This window comes from Sorex fumeus, unplaced genomic scaffold (genome assembly GCF_029834395.1).
Source record: "Sorex fumeus unplaced genomic scaffold, SorFum_2.1 ptg000007l, whole genome shotgun sequence".
NCBI lineage: Eukaryota > Metazoa > Chordata > Mammalia > Eulipotyphla > Soricidae > Sorex > Sorex fumeus.
Window position 1 is genome coordinate 49909159 of NW_026606064.1, and position 20614 is coordinate 49929772.

At 38.0% G+C, this 20614-nt stretch overlaps 1 protein-coding gene across 1 annotated transcript in view; it reads right to left on the reverse strand.

Moving 5' to 3' along the window:
- The window catches only part of DNAH14 (dynein axonemal heavy chain 14), a 342385-nt gene that overhangs the window by 263669 nt on the left and 58102 nt on the right, over positions 1-20614 (reverse strand). The window contains 5 exon segments of the mRNA XM_056107024.1: positions 922-1093; positions 4774-4895; positions 9974-10219; positions 16681-16871; positions 19178-19547. Of these exon segments, the coding sequence (XP_055962999.1) occupies positions 922-1093; positions 4774-4895; positions 9974-10219; positions 16681-16871; positions 19178-19547 (1101 nt within the window).

Consider the following 20614-nt stretch of genomic DNA (forward strand, 5'->3'; position numbering starts at 1 on the left):
ACCTATAGACTATCATCAGGATTTCATCACCCTAGGCACCAGTTTGGGATGGGTCACCATGACCATTGAAATGAGTTCATAAAATAGAAATAAATTTCTCAAAATAAATTCCATTGTTTATAGAATGAAGTAATATGTCCTCCATTAATCAAAATAACAAAGCCCAATACGTAAAGATTTTATATAGAATTGACAACTTAATGTTCTAATTACATATATTAATACCTTACATCAATATTTTCTAAAGTAACCCAAAGTACTCTATCAACTTTTGCTGATTTCTTAAATGAATAATAATAATGATGCTAATAAAAAGATATTCATTAAGTACTTTGTGGAAACTTATTTTATTTTTTCATTTTGTTTTTGGGCCTTACCCAACTGTGCTGATTACTCTTGGCTTGGTACCCGCTGTACTATTTTTTTTAGCCCCAGCTCTCATCTTTCAATGTTTCCCTCATTTATCACAAAGCCCCTCAGAGAAGGCACTATTATTATTCCCAATATAAGGATAAAGATACAGGCACATAAAAATGTATTGGTGATTTTCTTAAGAATGTTCTTATTGGGCTATACACCTTCTCCACTTATGATCATAAATTCAATAGATGGTACAAACTTGAAAAAAAAAAAGCAACAACAACTAAAGAATAAAATCAGTGGACCAGAGTGATAGCACAACAGATAGGGCATTTGTTTTGCATGCTTTGGACTCAGGTTCCACCCCCAACATGCCATATTATCCAGGAACGATCCCTGAGCACAGGACCAGGAGTAATCCCTGAGCACCACTGGGGGTGCCTCCCAAACAAAAAACAAAACCCAAAGAATTAAATCAGTGCTGAAATTAGTTTTTGTGATTGATCACATTACATTTGAATAAAATTAAAGGATTCTCTACTTTAGGATAGTGAGTTGTACCTCAAGACATTTTTCAATGTATTCAAGATTTGCACCGCAAATTTTCAGTTGATTAAGGACTCCAGTAGAAATGATTACTCGCAAAGCATTCAGCTTGTTTTGTATTTTTGACGTAATCTTTTTCCATGAGAAAATCACCTCAGAGTAGAGTCTATTTTCTTCTGGGAGCTGCCTTTAGAAAAAAATTTGGATAATTTAATGTTTTTATGTAATTAAAAAGCTGCACTTTATATGCATTTGCCAATAGAACACTGTTTAATTTAAAAGTTGCATACTGTTTTAGTGATTTTTGCTGGTTAATCATAAGACATTAATTAATTTGGCACATTACCGGGTACTGAAAAGCATGAACCCCTATTTGACACTCAGACCCTCTCTATATTAGTCCACAAGAGGCTCAAGACACTCAATCTTGAAACCCACATTGTCCCCGCACCACCACCTCTCTCTTAAGGTTGTATAAACTTGATGCAAAGCTATCTTCACTCAAAAGCTGTAATTTCTGACCTCCACTGTTCAGGGCCATAGAACTCTGTACAAAAGTACTCCAGGCATCACAAACCTGACTTCCTGTTCCTAGCCTTCAATGCCTTAGGAACTTGGGGTATCTATGTCCTCAAGTGCTATCAATCTTGTATGGATGTTGCCCCCACAGACCTCAGAGCTCTACACATACTTGCCACTGGACAATTCTGACTGTGCACCCTTGGCCAAGATCCAGTCCTCAAATGTGGTTCATAGACTAACCTAGGCATCATAATTTTGAACATTTTCAACCCTTGTACAAGTGAAATCAAGCCCACAGTGGTGACCCACTGATATAGTCATTTAAGTTTTATTTCCACTACTATTGGAGTTAGGTGAGTAAAATATTTTCAGAAGTTTTACATTCTTGAGCTCTCTTTGCTCACCCCTATACTTTCTATTCTCATCCCAACCAAACTCCAACATGATTCAAGCTTCCCATTCTTAGAAGTTGAGATAGAGAGTAAATTGAATAAATTGAGGAGTGTCATTTTTAAAACCAGCTATCTCAGAGAGAAAGCTCAATGGCTTGAAGCACAAGCTTTGCATATAGGAGATGCAAGTTTATTATTTTTAAATCTATATTATAATTTTATTTTATTTTGTTATTTTTAAAATTGAATCACCATGAGATACAGTTACAAAGCTTTCATGTTTGAGTTTCAGCCATACAATGATTGAACATCCATCTCTCCGCTAATGTACATTTTTCATCACCAATGTCCTCAGTATCCATACCCCATCCCACCCTTCCTCCTGCCTTAATGGCAGACAATTTCCGTCTTACTCTCACTCTACTTTTAGGCATTATGGTTTGCAATACAGATACTGAGAGGCCATCATGTTTGGTCTTTTATCTCCTTTCAGTACACAAGGAAATGCAAGTTTTATCCCTAGCACATCATGGTCCCTCAAGAGCATGACTGGGAGTGACCTCCAACTCCAGAGCAGCAGAGAGCTCCTGGGTGTACCTTTACACAAAAACAAAATTTAGTTGGTGTTCTGGTAATTCTCTTCTATCAAGCTCAGTTATCCATGGGGTTATGCTGAGGTATTTAAAGTATCCCCGAGAAGAGAAGTAGTATATTGCTTCATTCCCCAAATCTCTCCACCTTACCTCTTACAACCATTTCTCATGTTTTCAACTAATATTAACTAATACTTAGGATCCGTTTTCTGACCAGCAACCATAGAGATGTTTCTAGATGGAACCTTATACTATGTCTCCTTTGTCTGAAGCAGTATTTCTTAGCTTGAACACAATTGACCTCTTTGATGGGGGTAGAGGTGTTTTCCTGTGCATTGTAGAGTGTTCAATAACCTTTACTCATTGACTGCCAGAAGAATCTACTATCTTCCACTCTCAGATTGTGACAATCAAAAATGTCACCAGGACCTGGGAGAAAGTTCAAGTGGAAGGGCACATGCTAAGAATGTACTAAACTTTGAGTTTCAATCCTGACCACCTAAGCACTGCTGGGCTGAGTTCCTATTAGGTCCATGCTGTGAACAGAACATTTCTGGGAGTGATCCTAAACTCCTCTAACACTTCTGGAGGTGACCCTTCTGAAAATAAAGCAACTTTTGTTTGTGGTGAAGCTAAGAGCATACCTAGTAGTTCTCAGGAGCAATTTATGACTGTGTGGAGTTTAGGGATAATGTGCAATTCCGGGAATTGAATATGGGTTGGCCACAGGCAAGGCAAGTGCCTTACTTCCTATACTACATCTCTGACCCTAAAAAAGTTTTTCTAAAAAAAGTATCTCCAGACATTGCAAATGTCCCTTAGAAAGCAAACTCACTTCTCACTTCAAAACCACTAATCTAAGAAAACACATATTTTGCATTTCTTTGCTGTGCTATTAGAGACTCTTAAAAAATTCTCTAGAGAAGAGGCAAAACCTAATTTCTAATGCTCTCAAATCAAAGGTTATAAATGCCAGAGAAATATTCTTAGATTTCAATTTCAATTTCATTTCAATCATGATGCATTACCTTTCTTGGAGGTAAAAAAAATAAAAAAATGTTCATAGCTCAGAGAAAATCTTCTCAGGAGGAGATTTCAATTTACTCTATTATGTACCTTCACAAGGCCTCAGAATGGTTCTGGTGACAGCCTGTAGATAGTCTGGAGTGCAGGGTGGATGGCACAGCATCTTCTATGCTCCTAAATTCCCTTTAAGGAATTCTCTCCTCACGCGTACTCTTTCCTTCCCCCACTTCCCCATTAGCCCGCTGGTTGTGCAGAGCCCATAATCTTTAACCATTAGTCAAAGACAGATCCATTAAATATACCTTTTTTCCCCTTTAGAACTATTTATTGGTCAGGAATCTATAGCATCCCTTAATTTTAAAAAAGATTCTTTCAGCCTGATAGGGAATTCTATAAAGGAATAATAATTTGATGACATGCTGAACTCCTTAGTCTAGCAGGTTTATCTCTCCACCAACTACAAAAAAGTCTTTAGTTTCACCAAGCAGTTATCATTCCTTAAGTATATGATTTTACCTTTGAGAACTGTAATAACTGGAGATTAATAGAAGAAACTAAAACATTCACATGACAAGAAATTGATAGGTGTAACAACAAAACTACATATTGTTCTCTACAAAGCAATCTTCAGATCTACATGGTTCTCTTTTATAAATTGCCAATGAGTCACTAAAAATAAATAATTTTAAATTGTTTCATCTGATAATCAAGATCTTCTATGACTTGTTCTAATTTGTTTTACAAATATATGGTTTATGATTTTGCCTGCCTTATTTCAGAATTGCTTGTCAGTGGTTTAAGCTGGAACTGATAACACATTATCTCAACTTAATCATTCCTTGAACCAATCACACAAAAAATAACAATTTAGAAGCTATAAATAAAAAGAAAAGGTAGAATTTCAACAAGGGTGTAGAACTTCTGTTTTATGTCCCAAAGAAATTATTTTAATGTTTTAATGTTGTTATGTTTACTGTTTATATTCAAACCAGACCAAACAAAAGCAAAGTATTGTAACTTTGGGATACTATGTTACTCTAGGCAACAATTGTACCTGCTATTCCTTTCCTAATCCTTAGTATGCAAATTTTTTGAAATTTGTCCTTTGATTTATTAATAAGACTTTAGAAAAAAGCATGATGTTTGCCATCTTTTATGGAAAAAACTGACACAATCTGATCAGCATTATACGCTATACCTATAGGTAGGATTAGAAAGTATTCATTGAAGAAATTACTTTTCAAGGATTATAGGAAATGTTACCTGCTATGAAGATTTATACATATATATATAAAACATATATATATGTATATAACGTATTAAATTTTCTTTACCTTTGTATTTCTGAAGAATGAAAGACTGGTTCAAGATTAAGCAAAGTGGCCTGACATTTCATCCATTCCTCAATAGTGTGAGAGAAGAGTGTCAAGTTTTCAATCCATTCGTGTACAATATCCTACAAAAAAATTACAGAGGCATATGCATCTAAATATATGAAGTTTTACTCTATTTGAGTCATAACAAAAAATTAAGATAAAAGATTTTGATTGTCATTGACATCAGTAATTAACTGCACTGCACTGCACTGCACTGTCCTCCTGTTGTTCATTGATTTGCTCAAGCGAGCCCAGTAACATTGTGAAACTTGTTACTGTGTTTGACATATCAGATACATCCCTGGGAGCTTGCCAGGCTTGGCCGACGGGCGAGATACTCTCTGTAGCTTGCCAGGCTCTCTGAGAGGGGCGGAGGAATCGAACTTGAGTCAGCCCGGTATGCTGCATGCAAGGCAAACGCCCTATCTGCTGTGCTATTGCTCCAGCCCAGTAATTAACAAGGGTCACAAAATATAAATCTAAGTCTGACTATAACTCTATTTTGGGAAAGTTTGAGATGTCTTGTTCATCCACTTTTCGGGTTTTATTAATTAGATAATACACAAAGATTTGGAGCTACGTATATTTTCTATTAGCATTTTCCTTGAATATTTTTGCACATAGATATGTTAGTATTTTAATAGTTTACATAAATACAGGACTGGAGCCATAACACATCAGGTAGGGCATTTGCCTTGCATGCAGTTGACCTGGGTTTGATTCTTTGTCCCTCTTGGAGAGTCTGGCAAGCTACCGAGAGTATCCCACCCGCAGGGCAGAGCCTGGTAAGCTCTCCGTGGCGTATTGGATATACCCCAAACAGTAACAACCAGTCTCACAATGGAGACATTATTGGTGCCCACTTGAGCAATTTGATGAACAATGGGAGGACAGTGCTACAGTGCTACATAAATACAGCTGCACATTGTTCTGTATCTTGGTCTTGCTTTTTAAAACTAATAACTTCAGAGAGAGGCCTTTTGGGAGAAAGAGACTTAGTATGTAAAGGTTTTCTTTATTTTTCTTTTATTTCTTTATTATTCAATCAGTCCATATTCCAGAACTTCTTTGTTCTGTCATCTATCAGTGGGTATTAATGTTGATTCCATATTTTTACTAATGTAAATAATGCTGCTATCGGTGCATGAATATTTTTTGAAAGTCATATTTCTGTGCTGTTGGATAAAGGCTGATAAGCATTATCGGTAAATTATATAGTATTTCTGGGAAGAGCATGTGTGTCATACTCAGCTCAGTGCTCAGGGATCACTCCTGTGCTTGGGGGACCCTATAGTGTCAGTGACTGAATCCAGGCTCCTGCATAAAAAGAATGCTTTCTAGTCTGTTTTATATATCCCTGGCCTCTGTATATCCAATTTTGTTTTGCTTTAGAGACACAGCAAGCTGTGCTCAGGAACTACTTCCCAGGATGTGCTCAGGTGCCAAGGTCAAACCCTGGCCTGCATGCTAAGCATGTGCTCAACCCATTGAGCTATCTCTTTGGACAGTTTTTACTTTGAAAAAAATCAAATTTATTTAATCAAATTTAAATTAAATTCAAAATTAAAATTTATTTTATCGAGGTGCTATGATTTACAAGGTTATTCACGATTGACTTTCAGGCATACAATATTCCAACACTAATCCTTTCATGAGTGTCCACTGAAAGGGTATCTTGTACCCTGTTGTAATCTCTTCCTCTTATATCTACCTACTCCCATCCCTATGCAACCACTGGCACTTACTTGTTTACTTTTTAAAAATTCAGCAACGTTGCACTGGTAATGTGGTTCATATGGCGGACTCTCGGCTGGAGTGATAGCGCAGCGGGTAAGGCTTTTGCTTTGCAAGTGGCCAATATGGCCCACCCAAGTTCAATTCCTCCGCCCCTCTCGGAGAGCCCGGGAAACTACTGAGAGTATCTCACGTGCACGGCAAAGCCTGGCAAGCTCCCTGTGAAGTATTCGATATGGCAAACACAGTAACAACAATTCTCACGATGGAGATGTTACTGGGCCCGCTCGAGTAAATCAATGAATTATGGGAGGACTGTGACCGTGACCATGATGGCGGATCCAGGCATAGTCCCTGGCACCAAATATAGTTCCCTGAGTACCACCAGAAATGGTCCCTGAGAGGAGTCAGGAGTAAGCCCTGAACTCAGCTGAGTGTAACCCCAAAACAACAACAAAAATTGTTCATGAAATTATTTTTCAGTGTGTAGTGAGAAGACAAATTTTAGTCCTTTTTTTTAATACTGTGAATTACATTAAGTGATTTTTGCATGCTAAAACTTATGGCTTACATCAATCCCTCTTGGTTATAAAACATCATCCTCTTTATGTGTGGTGGTGGTACTTGAAATAGTTTGGAATTTTCGCATCTATGTTCAAGAAGGCTAATGATCTCTCATTTTCTCACAATGTCTTTGATTTTAGAATCAGGGTAAATCTGACATTATAGAATAAATTAAAAGAGTACTTTCTCTACAGTTTTTTGAAAATGGCTGTGCAGAATTGCAATTTCTCCCTTGAATATTTGTATAAGTCATGTAAGCCTGAACTGTTCCTTTGGGGCAGGTTTTAAATTATCATTCAAATATCTTCAATTCTTATAGAGCTATTCCTGTTATCTATTGCTTCTTGAGTAAACGTTAGTAGTCTGTGATAGTTTCTAAAGTTATGTTTAAAATCTATTTCTCTTTTCTCCTACAATTTCTAATCGTCAGTTAATCCCATTTGGTATACATTTCATTTTAGAAATTTTAGTTTTGATGTGTAGAAGCTTAATTTTAATCTTTTTAAAATGTCTTCCACATGTCCACTTAAATCTTAAATATATGGCATATTGTTATAACTTTTAATTTCTTTTTTCACTTATTTTTTATTAAAGAAGTGTAATTTACAAGATTATTGATAGTTGAATTTTAAGCCTAGAATACTTATTTATTTATATTTTTAGTTTTTGGGCCACACCCAGCAATGCTCAGGAGTCACTCCTGGCTCTGTGGTCAGGAATCACAGGGACCATATGGGATTCAGGGATCAAACCCAGCTTGGTTGCGTGCAAGGCAAATGCCCTCCCAGCTGTGCTATTGCTCCAGTCCCAAGCATATAATATTTCAACATTAATCTCACCACCAGTGTCATCTTCCCTCTGCCATAGGATTAATTTTTATTTCTTTATCTGTATTGGTTTCCATTGGCTAATTATGACTTCTATTTCAAGTTCTATTTTCTTGCTTTTTTGAATGTCTGATAATCTTTGATTATATTCCAGACATCTTACTTTGCTGACTATTGAATATTTTTATACTTCTATATTCTTTTTAAAAATTTTTTATTAGTGAAACACCATGAGGTACAGTTGTAGACTTACAAATTTTTGTGCTTGGGTTTCAGTTATACAATGATCAAGTACCCATCCCTCCACCAGTGCCCATTTTCCACCACCACGGGTCCCAGTATCCCTCCCAACCCCCATCCCCCCATCCCACCTTGCCTCTGTGTCAGAGCATTCCTTTTGTTCTCTTTCTCCTTTTGGGTGTTGTGATTTGCAAAAGAGGCAATGAGTGGCAATCATGTTTGGTCTATAGTCTACTTTCAGCATGCTTCTCCCATCCTGGGAGGATCCTCCCACACCCTTTATTTGGTGCTCCCTTCTCTATCTGAGCTCCCTTTCCCCTAGCATGTGTGGCTGGCCTCCAAGCCATGGAGCAAACCTCCTAGCACTAATATCAGCTATTCTTGGGTGTTAGTCTCCTATTTTGTTACTTTATGTTCCCCAGATGAATGCAATCTTTCAATGTCTATCCCGCTCTTTCTGACTCATTTCGCTTAACATGATATTTTCCATGTAGTACCACTTGCATGTAAATTTCATGACTTCATCTTTTCTAACAGCTATATAGTTCTCCATTTTGTAAATGTGCCAAAGTTTCTTTAACCAGTCATCTGTTCTCGGGCACTCAAGTTTTTTCCAGATTCTGGTTATTGTAAAGAGTGCTGCAATGAACAAACATATACTTCTATATTCTTGAGCTTACTTCTAGATGATAAATTTCTTTGAAGCAGTTCCATTATTTTTTTAAAGATTTATTAAGGAATTAAATTTAATCTATGATTGATTTTTCCACATAACTACAGCAAGACCTCAAGACTTATTTTTCTGTTTCCTTTTTATCTCAGAACTCCCAAGTAATGCTCAAGATATTTTGGGGTCACTCCCAGTCATGCCCAAAGGCCATGAGAATCACAGTAGCGCCTGTGGGCCACAAGTGCTATACCTGATAGTACTAAGGTGGCTATGTGGTGCTGGGGTTCAAACTTGGGATCTAGTGCATGCAAGACAAGTGCTCCAGCCCTTTCGGTCTGACCCCCTGCATCAAAGCCTTTCAAAGTGCTTTTTCTAGCGCTCCAAAATCATAGGAGTTTCTATTGCATGTAGAGGAAATGGACTCTATTCTCAGTCTCCCTCTAATGCTCTCAACTGATTTTTCTCCTGGTCTCAAGCAGTTTCCTATCATTCACATACCAATGATTGAAACTGTTACATACTTGAGCAGTGTTTGGGCCTTCCACAAACCTCTGAAATTCTGGTTCTTGGTAGGTCTTTTTCCCCTAACACTTCATCCTGCAAATTCTACCTTCCTTTGACTTTCTTTCAGCACCGTCACCCTGCTATCAGGAATTCTGTTTGATTCTGGTTAATTCCTCCCCTTTCCCAAAACAAAATCTAGAAACTTCAGCCAGTGAAGTTAAATTTAATCTTGTCTGTCCAATTGCTGCTAATTTTTCTTTTTCTTTTTTTGGGGTCACACCTGGCAATGCACAGGGGTTACTCCTTGCTCTGCACTCAGGAATTGCTCCTGGCGGTGCTTGGGGAACCATATGGGATGCTGGGAATTGAATCTGGTTTGGCCGCATGCAAGGCAAGTGCCCTACCCGCTGTGCTATCATTCCAACCCCTCGCAGCTAATTTTTCATAAGCAATTAATACTAGTTCTATTAAAAACTCTTTCATACTCAAACTACTAATCAATGTCATTTCTAATTTAAGCATATGAATGATTGTTTTATTTTCACAGCTTGCAGATACAAAACTTAAAATGCTAAACAACATGCACAATGTAGACATTTTCCTTAGCCATAGCATTTACCTTAATGGGCCCAAGATAGGAAGATCCTTTAGCTGTTAAAAGTAAATTTTGAGATTCTTCTAACTGAGTCATTAGGTGTTCTATAGATGGAAGTATCATTATAGAATAGTTTTCTGTGGAATGAGGAACCAAACCTAAAGGAGTTTTGTTCCAAAGATCAATAACTTTCAATAGCAAATTTTCCAGAGAAGCTTCATTAGTTGCAGAGGCTGAGATTTCATTTATTTCATTTTTATGATGAAACAACTAAAATTAAAAAAAATCTTTTAATATACAATCACTTATCTCTTATCACTTAACTTCCCGTTAGTCGTCGATTTGCTCAAGCGGGCGCCAGTAACGTCTCCATTTGTCCCTGTCGCGTGCTAGTGTAGCCCAATGGCATCTGTTCGCTCCGGGAACATGAAGGGCCTCAAACCGATCGTTCATTCGTATATTCAGAATGATCGGAACGAATATACAATGGGGTAAATTATTATTGATACATTAAAATGGAAGCTTTAAATGAGGATGTTTACTAGATGCCAGAAATTTTGAAGAACTTGTTTTAATCACTTTATAGTCAAACCCAAGACTTCAAGGATTGGGGATTTAGAAATGGAAAAAAGGTAAAAGCACTTGCCTTGCATGTGGCCAAGGTACCACCAGAAATGCCTCCTTGAGAACCGCCAGGCATAGCGCAATACCTACCCATCCCCCAACCCTACCAAAAGCCTGTAGAGCCTCAGTTTCATGTTGTAGTCCTTTTTAGTTTTTCAATCAGTCTGTTTATATCTGTGCTCAGAGACAATTTCTAGCTACACACTTTATTTCCTGATTCCAGTAAAAAATAATTTGGTTTTCATTATTATTATTATTATATTATTATTATTATTATTATTATTATTATTGCCACACTGCTTTTAGAGTAAGTTTCTCTAAAATCTGTAACAGAAACTATGGTTAGATATTTCCATGTGCGCTGACTTTCAATTCTCACAGGACAATATCTTCCCACATTAGGAGCCAGAGAGATAGTATAGTGTAGATAAGGCACTTACCTTGCTTTCAGCTGACTCTGGTTTGATCCCCGTTATCCCCCATGATACCCTGAGCACTATCAGGAGTTATTCTTGAGTCCAGAGCTAGGAGTAACCTCTGGTGTGGCCTCCGAACAAACAACTAAAAGCTCTACACATTCAATCGATTAGTAAAAGGTAAATCATCCCCATATCTTAGAATTACTAAGCAGGCCAATTGGTTTTTGATCCTGAAAGAATTTAACCAGTGTTCTTGTATTTTGCCTCCAGTGGAGTTAAACAGTGATGCATAAGTCCTATGTTTTTGTATGTAGCTCAGTGAGAACTATGAAAAAGATATGACAGGGTTTTTTAAATCATCTTTTCTATGAGTCTGCCAAAGAAGGGTATGTCAATGTTGTAATCAGTTGATGTCAATATGGCATTAAGCTGAAATTTTGAAAAGGTGACCTCTCTCTTGACAAAACAGTCAAAGGAAAATAAGGAACCACAGGACTGTCAACTTTCCATGCAAAAAAAGAACTTTGTGCCTAATTCTGATGTACTGAAGTGACCAGAAACTAAACTCAGAACCTAATAATGTATCAAGAAAAATTTCAGCCAAGTGCATACAACCTTATTGAGTCTTGTGGTCAAAATTTGAGACCTGACTGAAATATAATTGTATAATTATATTCCAATGGTCTTGGTAATATCTGGAAGGATCCAGATTAATCTTAGTGCCTATAATCATGGATCTGCTTGAATAACACATGTGCCTTTCTAAAACGAAAGGGATTAAGCATTCATCAAGTGATTGTGTTACTCTAGGTGCACCATTAACCTCTTCCTCTTGCCTTACTTTGTGACATGCTTTTTATATTACAGGCTTTTTGGAGCCTGCATAATCTCTTGGACATAATGGTTGCCCTATATGAGTCATATATATTGTGTTTCAGTAATTTGGTAGGACTGCGATGAAGCTCTATCATGGTTTGTCCAAGACATCCTGGAGCATGCTGCCATCTCTGGGTCAACCTTCAGTAAATGAAGATTGAGTTTCTGGCCTGAATCCTGTCTGCCTAGGCATTTGCGGTTTACTAGATAAATTAGGGAGTTTGTGCAATATAACCAAAATCTTTTAGAAACTCATAGACTAAGCTTATTTAAGAGTATCAGATTGTCTGCTTAGCCTCTTCAAACTTCAAAAGGGTAGGGAGTATTTTTGAGGTTAAAGACATTGTATATTTTTTAGAAGTATTTATCTTACAAAACTGTGTGAGACTTAACAACTATTCCTGTTACAAGCATAAGGCTAGCTCACTAGAGTCCTTTGAAATATTGTGAGATATTATATTATATTATATTATATTACAATTATATTTCAGTCAGGTCTCAAATTTTGACCACAAGACTCAATAAGGCTGTATGCACTTGGCTGAAATTTTTCTTGATACTCACCAGCAGATCCCGCCTAGGTATTCTTACCTTAGTTTTTATAGCTTGTGCTACGCTTTGCCAAATTTTACTCTTTACATTGGCTAAAAATTATTTTGATAACTCACCTTCGGAAAAACATAATTAAAATTATGCCAGAATTTTGAAGTGCTGGTTTGAAGAAACCAAGTTTTTGTCACTGACAATTTTTCCCCCTGAAATTATTCAGATATTGTGCTGAATTCAGTCTTTCTATACAGGCAAATTAGGCGTGTTTGGTCATAATCAAGGGAATAACGGATAAAACAATGAGTTGAGGAGTGAGAAGCAAAAGAGAATAATAAATTAATAAATGTTAACCTCTGCAACTGATATAAATGGAGCATTATTAAACTTAGATATATTGAGTAAAGAGTAGAATTTGGGAGATAAGGAATAGGTACATTTTAGGACATTAATTTTTACATGTTCTTAGACATGAGGGAAATTGAAGTTAGAACTGGAGATGTAAAATAACTTACTTTTTTTTCTTTTTTGTTGGAAAAGGGTCTCCCTAAGCAGTGCTCAAGGGATCTTGGGGCCATTCCAGTGAAACTTGGACAACTAACCTTGATGGTTCAGTGTTAGGGTCTGGTGATATGGCACTGTTCAGTCCGTCAGTGCCAAGGGCTGCCAGGGCCCCATGTGGTTGTGCTCAGGAGGCCATTCAGGACTGAGGATCAACTTATATCCTTACACATGCAAGATATGTGATTTTGATCCTTGAGCTATTTCCCTGGTCCTCTAAAATAACCTAACATAGAAATAAATTCTGTAGCTTAAAATTCTTATGTTCATTTTTAAAAGATTGTTACCTATCTTTTGTGAAAATAGGCTTGACTAAATTGTTTTATGTTTAGAAAATCATACATAAAAAGTACTATTATTGATTACATTAGGGCTGGAGTGATAGCACAGTGGGTAGGGTGTTTGCCTTGCATGCAGCCAACATGGCCAACCCGAGTTCGATTCCTCTGCCCCTCTTGGAGAGCCTGGCAAGCTACCGAGAGTATCTCACCCACACGGCAAAGCCTGACAAGCTCCCCGTGGTGTATTCGATATGCCAAACACAGTAACAACAAAGTCTCAAAAAATGGAGACGTTACTGGGCCCATTCGAGAAACTCGATGAATTGGAGGACAGTGACAGTGACAGTGATTACATTAGATGTTGTCAACCATGAAAAATGAAGATTTAATGAAGTTCATTGTATCTAATCAACAAAATAAAGCATGGAAAATTATGAAAATACTTTTTTAAAATAAAAAAATACTATATGGTAAATCAAAGAATTACTAACTATCAAGTATTAATATGATTCTTCAGAGATGCTTTTAATATATTTTGGGTAAAACTCTTTTACATTAATATTATTACATGTTTATTTTGCTTTTTTCTTTTTAAAAATTTGTTTCCCTCCCTCCCTCCCTTTCTCTCTTTCTCCTCCCTCCCTCCCTCCCTCCTCTCTTTCTCCCTCCTCTTTTCTCCTCTCTTTCTCCCTCCTCTCTTTTTCCCTCCTCTCTTTCTCCTCTCTTTCTCCCTCCTCTCTTTCTCCTCTTTCTCCTCTCTTTCTCCTCCCCTCCCCTTCCCTCCCCTCCCCTCCCCTTCCCTCCCCTCTCCTCTCCTCTCCTTTCCATTAAACCACCATGAGTTACATATACATAGTTACAAAGTTGTTCCTGATTAGGTTTCATTCATACAATGTTCTGAAACCCTTCCCTTCACCACTGTACATTTCTCACCAGCCCTGTCCCCAGTTTCCCTCTTTCTATCCCCCACCCCCAGTTTGACTTTATAGCAGGAACTTTTCTTCTTTTTCTCTCTGTTTCTGTCTCTGTCTCTGTCTCTGTCTCTCTGTCTCTGTCTCTCTCTCTCTTTCCTTTGGGGCATTATGGTTTGCAGTACAGGTACTGAAAGTTTATCATGTATACCACTTTAGCAACTTTCAGCGCTCAGTTTTTGTCCAGAGTGATTGTTTCCAACTCTCATTGTCATTGTGATTCCTTCTCAAATGGGCAAAATTCTTGCTATCTTTTGGAATTCAATTTCAAGACAATGGGTGAAAAAAAGTAAAACTAAATAATGGGGTTATGTCAAATTAAAAAAAGCTTTCATAGGGCAAAAGAAATGGTCATTCAAGTGAAAAAATATTCTACTAAATCAGAAAAAAATATTCAAATACTATTCATCTAAAGAGCTAATTTGTAAAAAAGAAATGAGGCTAATTTGCAAGGTATGTATAAATACTCACAAAACTCAATAATTGGAAACAAATCACCCCCTTAAAATGGGAAGATAACAGGAAAAAATGAGAGAAAGCAAGAGAAAGGCAGAGAGAGAGAGAGAGAGAGAGAGAGAGAGAGAGAGAGAGGAGAAAAGTGCCTGCCACAGAGGCAGACTGCAGGGGGAGGGGTGGCAGGCCAGAGGGAAACTGGGGACATTGGTGGTGGAAAATGCACAGTGGTGAAGGAACAAGTGTTGAACACTATATAACTGAAACCCAGTCATAAACAACCTTGTAACTGTGTATCTCACTGTGATTCAATAAAATAACAACAACAAAAGGAAACAATACAAAGGAACAACAGACAAGATGAATCAACAACAAAAATTAACAGCAACAACAAAAAAAAATCTTCCTAGACTCTGTCTGAGGAAGTGAGAAATCAAATGTGAGGAAAAAGTCCAATGAAAGATGAAGTCATGAAATTTGCTTAAGTGGATGGACATGGAGAGTATCATGCTAAGTGAAATGAGTCAGAAGAGAGGAACACATAGAATGACTACACTCATTTGTGGAGTATAAAATAACAGTATGAGACTGACACCCAAGGACAGTAGAGACAAGGGCCAGGAATATTGCTCCATGGTTGGCAGCCTGTCTCATGAGCTGTGGGAGAAGGCTGCTGGATAGAAAAAGGATCACCAAGACAATGATGGTTGGAGAAATTGTTTGATATGATGGATCTTTGTGCTGAAAATAGATAAAGGACCAAACGTGATAACTTCTCAGTATCTGTATCGCAAACCATAATGCCCCAAAGTAGAGAGAGAGTATAGGGGAAATTGTCTGCCATGGAGACAGGGGAAGGGTTGGAAGGGAGCGGGGTATACTGGGGACATTAGCAGTGGAGAATGTACACTGGTGGAAGGATGGGTGTTTGATCATTGTATGATTGAAATTCAAACATGACAGCTTTGTAACTGTATCTCACAGTGATTAAAAAAAAGTTGGATGGATAAATGGGGAGACAAATTGGTACTTTGGTGTAAGTGTGGTAACATACATTTTTAAAGAAGTGTGAAACTGTGCTCTAAAACATAGACCAAACATGATTGCCACTCAATGCCTCTTTTGCAAACCACAACCCCCCAAAGGAGAGAGAGAACAAAAGGGAATGCCCTGTCACAGAGGCAGAGTGGGATGGGGGGGATGAGGGGTGGGAGGGATACTGGGACCCGTGGTGGTGGAAAATGGGCACTGGTGGAGGGATGGGTGCTTGATCATTGTATAACTGAAACCCAAGCACAAAAATTTGTAAGTCTACAACTGTACCTCATGGTGTTTCACTAACAAAAATTGAAAAAAAATAAAACATATGTTTCTTTCAAACCAGTGTTATCTCAATAAGAAAAATGATCTAAAATGTAGTATTTTTGATCTTTTTACTTAAAAACTGACTTACTTTTCACTTTGTGGTTTGTTTTTTGTATTTCTATAATTGCATTTTCTAAAAGTGGTACATGATAAAGGATAGAATATTAATTTCATATATTATGCAAGAAAAAAGCATTACTATTTGTCAGTCACCTAGATAATGCAGACACAATGAAACATTACCCAGTATTTAACCAATGTCTCCAATACAGCTTCTATTCATCTATCATCTACTAATAAATATAATCTCTTGCTACAACTGCTTCAAATATTCTATAAACTCCCTTATCTAGTCGTATTCCTTATAGATTTACTTGCTTCTTTAAAATTAGCCCCTCTGGTATTTCAGTCTTCAATTTATTAACTTTTTTTGTTTTGTCTTTGGGTTACACCTACAACTGGAAGTGGTCAGGGTTTATTCCTCTATCTGTGCTCATGCATCACCTCTGGGAAGGTTTGAGGATTGTGATATTGGGTGACGAGGATAGATCCTGAGTCAGCTGTGTGTATAGCAGGCACTTTACCTGCTATATTATGTCTCTGGCCCTCAATTTTTTGAAATTACGTTTATTTACCTTAAGTTTTTCAAGATTCTCTATTGTGCAGTTTTTATCAAATGTAACGGACTTCCCAGTAATCATTTGAAGTCGCTCCCAATGCCTTGGCTTGAGATAGGGGTTTTTCAGAGCTATGATAACAGGGAGCTCTTGTTTAAAATCTGCCACGGACTGCTTCAGTTGGATTACCATGTTGTTCTTAGGTAAACCTGTAAAAAGACAATGGCCTGTCTCATAACAGAGCTCACAGGACATATTTGTCAAAATTTTTATAAGTCAAAAGCACATTTATTACTTAATGTAATAATAGTTCATCAGTTAATAGCCTAAATGAAAATAATTGTAACATTAATTCCCCAGAAGAATTATAAATTAAAGAGAAATGGTTATTCAGATTGGTGATTAAAACCAAGTTATTGGTTTTAATGAAAAAACAAGTTATTTCAGAAAATTTGATTCTAGGCATAAGCAGATAGTCCAGTATTGAAGATTTTTAGTGCTGAGATAAGACATACAGGCAGATAAATACACACCTCTTCGGACTCTTATGTACATTTCTTAGAGATTTGGGGTTTTTGAATTCTTCCCAGGAAGGAAGAAAGATATAAATGGGTTATTTGTAAATATAATATCAAAATATTTCAACACTACAGTGTAGTAAGTATAGATTAAAACTTTGCCATATATTTGTCCTCTGGCATTAATCAGCAACTGAGTTATAGTCATAATATGGAAGCAACTGAAGATTCATTCAACACTCAGCACATTTTCACTTAACAAAGTAGATGTGGTGAGAGAAAAATCGCTAAAATTGGGGACTGAGGAGAAATGGAAAGTACATCCATATTTTTGAATATCCTATTTGTACAGATGGGAGATCTTTTTTAGAGCATACCGAAAAACAATATTGTATACTTCAATACCTGATTAAATAGGACAAAATTATTGAATTTTACAAGTCTGTGCTTTGGCACAGAATAAGATTCTATCTTGGAAACTGGAAAACTTGGAAATTGGATAACAAATAAAAGATGTCAAGTTATTACTTTATGCATTGTTTTCTGAGACATATAAAATACAATCAAATTTTGAAAGATAAGACAGAATGATAAGTTTATGTTGAAATACTGAGACTATTGCAATTTTTTCCAACTGCTTCCTTTTGTAAACTTTTTGTTACACTTTTTGCATTGTTTATATCTTTATTCAATTATTTTTGTTTGGTGTTGGCTTGGTTTTGGGTCACATCAAGCTTTGCTCAGGGCTTTCCCTTAGCTCCATACTCAGGGATCACTCCTGACAGTGTTTGTGAGACTATATGTGGGTCTGGGAATTGAACCAGAGTCAGCAGCATGCAAAGTGAGTTCCTTAGCAACCTACATCTCTCTGGCCCCTGTTGTATAACTTAAATACAGATAGTGAGCTGGGGGCACAGGTGCTTGAGAACATAATTTACCTGTGAAGACCCTGAGTCCTCTGGCACCATGTGTGTCCCCCCCCCCACACACACACCCTCAAACACACACATCCACCCTCAGCATAAGCAGGTGTGGTCTTATGGTCCCTGAGCACTTCCGTGTATGTTCCCAACATCAACAAAGAAGATGATAAAACAAGCCGAATCAAGTGAGTAGTGTGTGTGTGTGTGTGTGTGTGTGTGTGTGTGTGTGTGCTTGGTGAAGAAATTATAGCTACACAGTTGTATAGCTGAAGGATAAAGGATTAAAGAGGAAATTAAATAATAACAAAAAGAACTTTACTTCTGGCTGGAGCACATGCCTGGCAATTGCTAGGTCCCACATTTGAAATTTGGGCCCCGGCACTATTTGCTTCTTTCACCTACAAGCATCTCTGGAGTGGCTCTGGTGATCCCAACATTTTTGGGCCCCAATTTGGTTTGTACCACTGGACTGTCAGGCCCACAGAGGTGGGTAAACTATTATGGAGGGTGGCCCTAGGATTCCCTAAACACTGGTTGTGTGCATGCCTTCTGGCTCTACCCCAAATCTAGTGAAGGTTTGGGTGAAGAATATAGAGATGGGCCCTTTCTATAAAATTATCTATGATTATACAAAAATCCAGAATCATGATGAAGTGTCCAGTGTTCAACCATGGGAACTAACTTTTAAAGGATGTAAAAGTTATTATATTTGAAACTTGAGATAGTACAGCAGGCAGGGTGCTTGCCTTGCATGCAGAACCTGGGTTCAATCCCTAGTGCCCTAGAGAGTTCCCCAAGCACTACCAGAGTGATTTGTGAGCACAAAGCCAGTATGGTACCAAAACCAAAAAAAAAAGAGAAAGAATTGCTATACTTAAAAACTAACTCACTTTTTAAAAAATTCTAATCTTTTCCTGTATCTAAAAATAATTCTGACCTTCCATCCTTAGTTTCTACGGGCATTATGGTTAACCCCTAAGGCAGGGTAAAGAAACAAGGCCAAGAACGGCAATCTTCTCAGCCCAGAAGCCATTTTGCATTTGAGTTAGGGTAGAAACCTTGAGACACTTTTACCTTTTTCTAGCACAAAGATGATGTGCATCCATTTTGAAACATTTTTCTGTATGGTGTCTACATCGATACTGTGAAGAATGCTGTTCCTCCATTCCCCAAAGAGGACTTTCCATTTCTCTTGTGACTCCCATAATAGCTTCCGTAGGGATAAGTCATATTCAATGTCAGAGATCTTTGAACGCACCGTTTGTGTAACCTCTACCATATTAAAGGGACAGATTTGATACTGGGCATCGCTCAATCGATCCTGGTAGCTTGAATATATTTTAGTTCTTATAGCTAGAGTGGAAGTTTCCTGCAAGAGGGTCTGGATAATTTCCATTGCAGTTGACACTGGAGTACTGGCTTGTAACAGAGTGGGTGTTCTTACCTAAAAAATTAATAGGAAGATACTCTAATAAATCATAGTATTTAGAACTTAAACATAGCTTATTGAGAACATTTCAGTATGCAAACTAAATTTTAACAAACGTTAAGTGGGGTGCATCATATGAAAATTTGGTCTTTATAGTTACTTGTGTTTATGATGATTAACTTAATTACTATTACCACCATATCTATACATATGTACACACATATATGTGCATACACACGGTCACGGTCACGGTCCTCCCGTTGTTCATCACTTTGCTCGAGCAGGCCCAGTAACGTCTCCATCATGAGACTCATTGTTACTGTGTTTGGCATATCGAATACGTCACGGGTAGCTTGCCAGGCTCTGTTGTGCGGGTGAGATACTCTCGGTAGCTTGCCGGGCTCTCCAAGAGGGGCGGAGGAATCAAACTCGGGTCGGCCATGTTGGCCGCTTGTAAGGCAAATGCCCTACCACTGTGCTATCACTCCAGCCACTGTGCTATCGCTAGATTTAGAAAATCTAACCTATGGAATTGCATGCAACATTGTATTTGTTGTGTATAGTGCAGTTAGTCAGCAAACACTGATAATAATCCTCCAATAAGATGCTGTGTAAGAACTGACATTGTATCTGTGGTAAGAGGATAGGGCTTCAGAGGGGAAAGGGTGTTGCCCCATTCGCCCTCTCTTCTCTGGAAAGAAAGATGGCGGCCGCATGGGAGCCCTGTGGACAGCAGGTATGAGCTGGGGGTGTGGGGGTGACTAAAACCTCATGGGAAGGGGGGCGTTCCGGTCTGTCCTTCACGCCCTGCCGAGGTCACCAGTTGCCCCCCACGAGCGGCTCTCCAGCACGGCCACAGCCCCAGAAGCACAAGGACTTAATGCAGAACCCAGCAGCTTGGAGCAGAAAAGTGAATGGACTATGCGTTAATCCAGGCCATCATGTCTGCCCAGAGGGGAAAGGGTGTTGCCCCATTCGCCCTCTCTTCTCTGGAAAGAAAGATGGCGGCCGCATGGGAGCCCTGTGGACAGCAGGTATGAGCTGGGGGTGTGGGGGCGACTAAAACCTGATGGGAAGTGGGG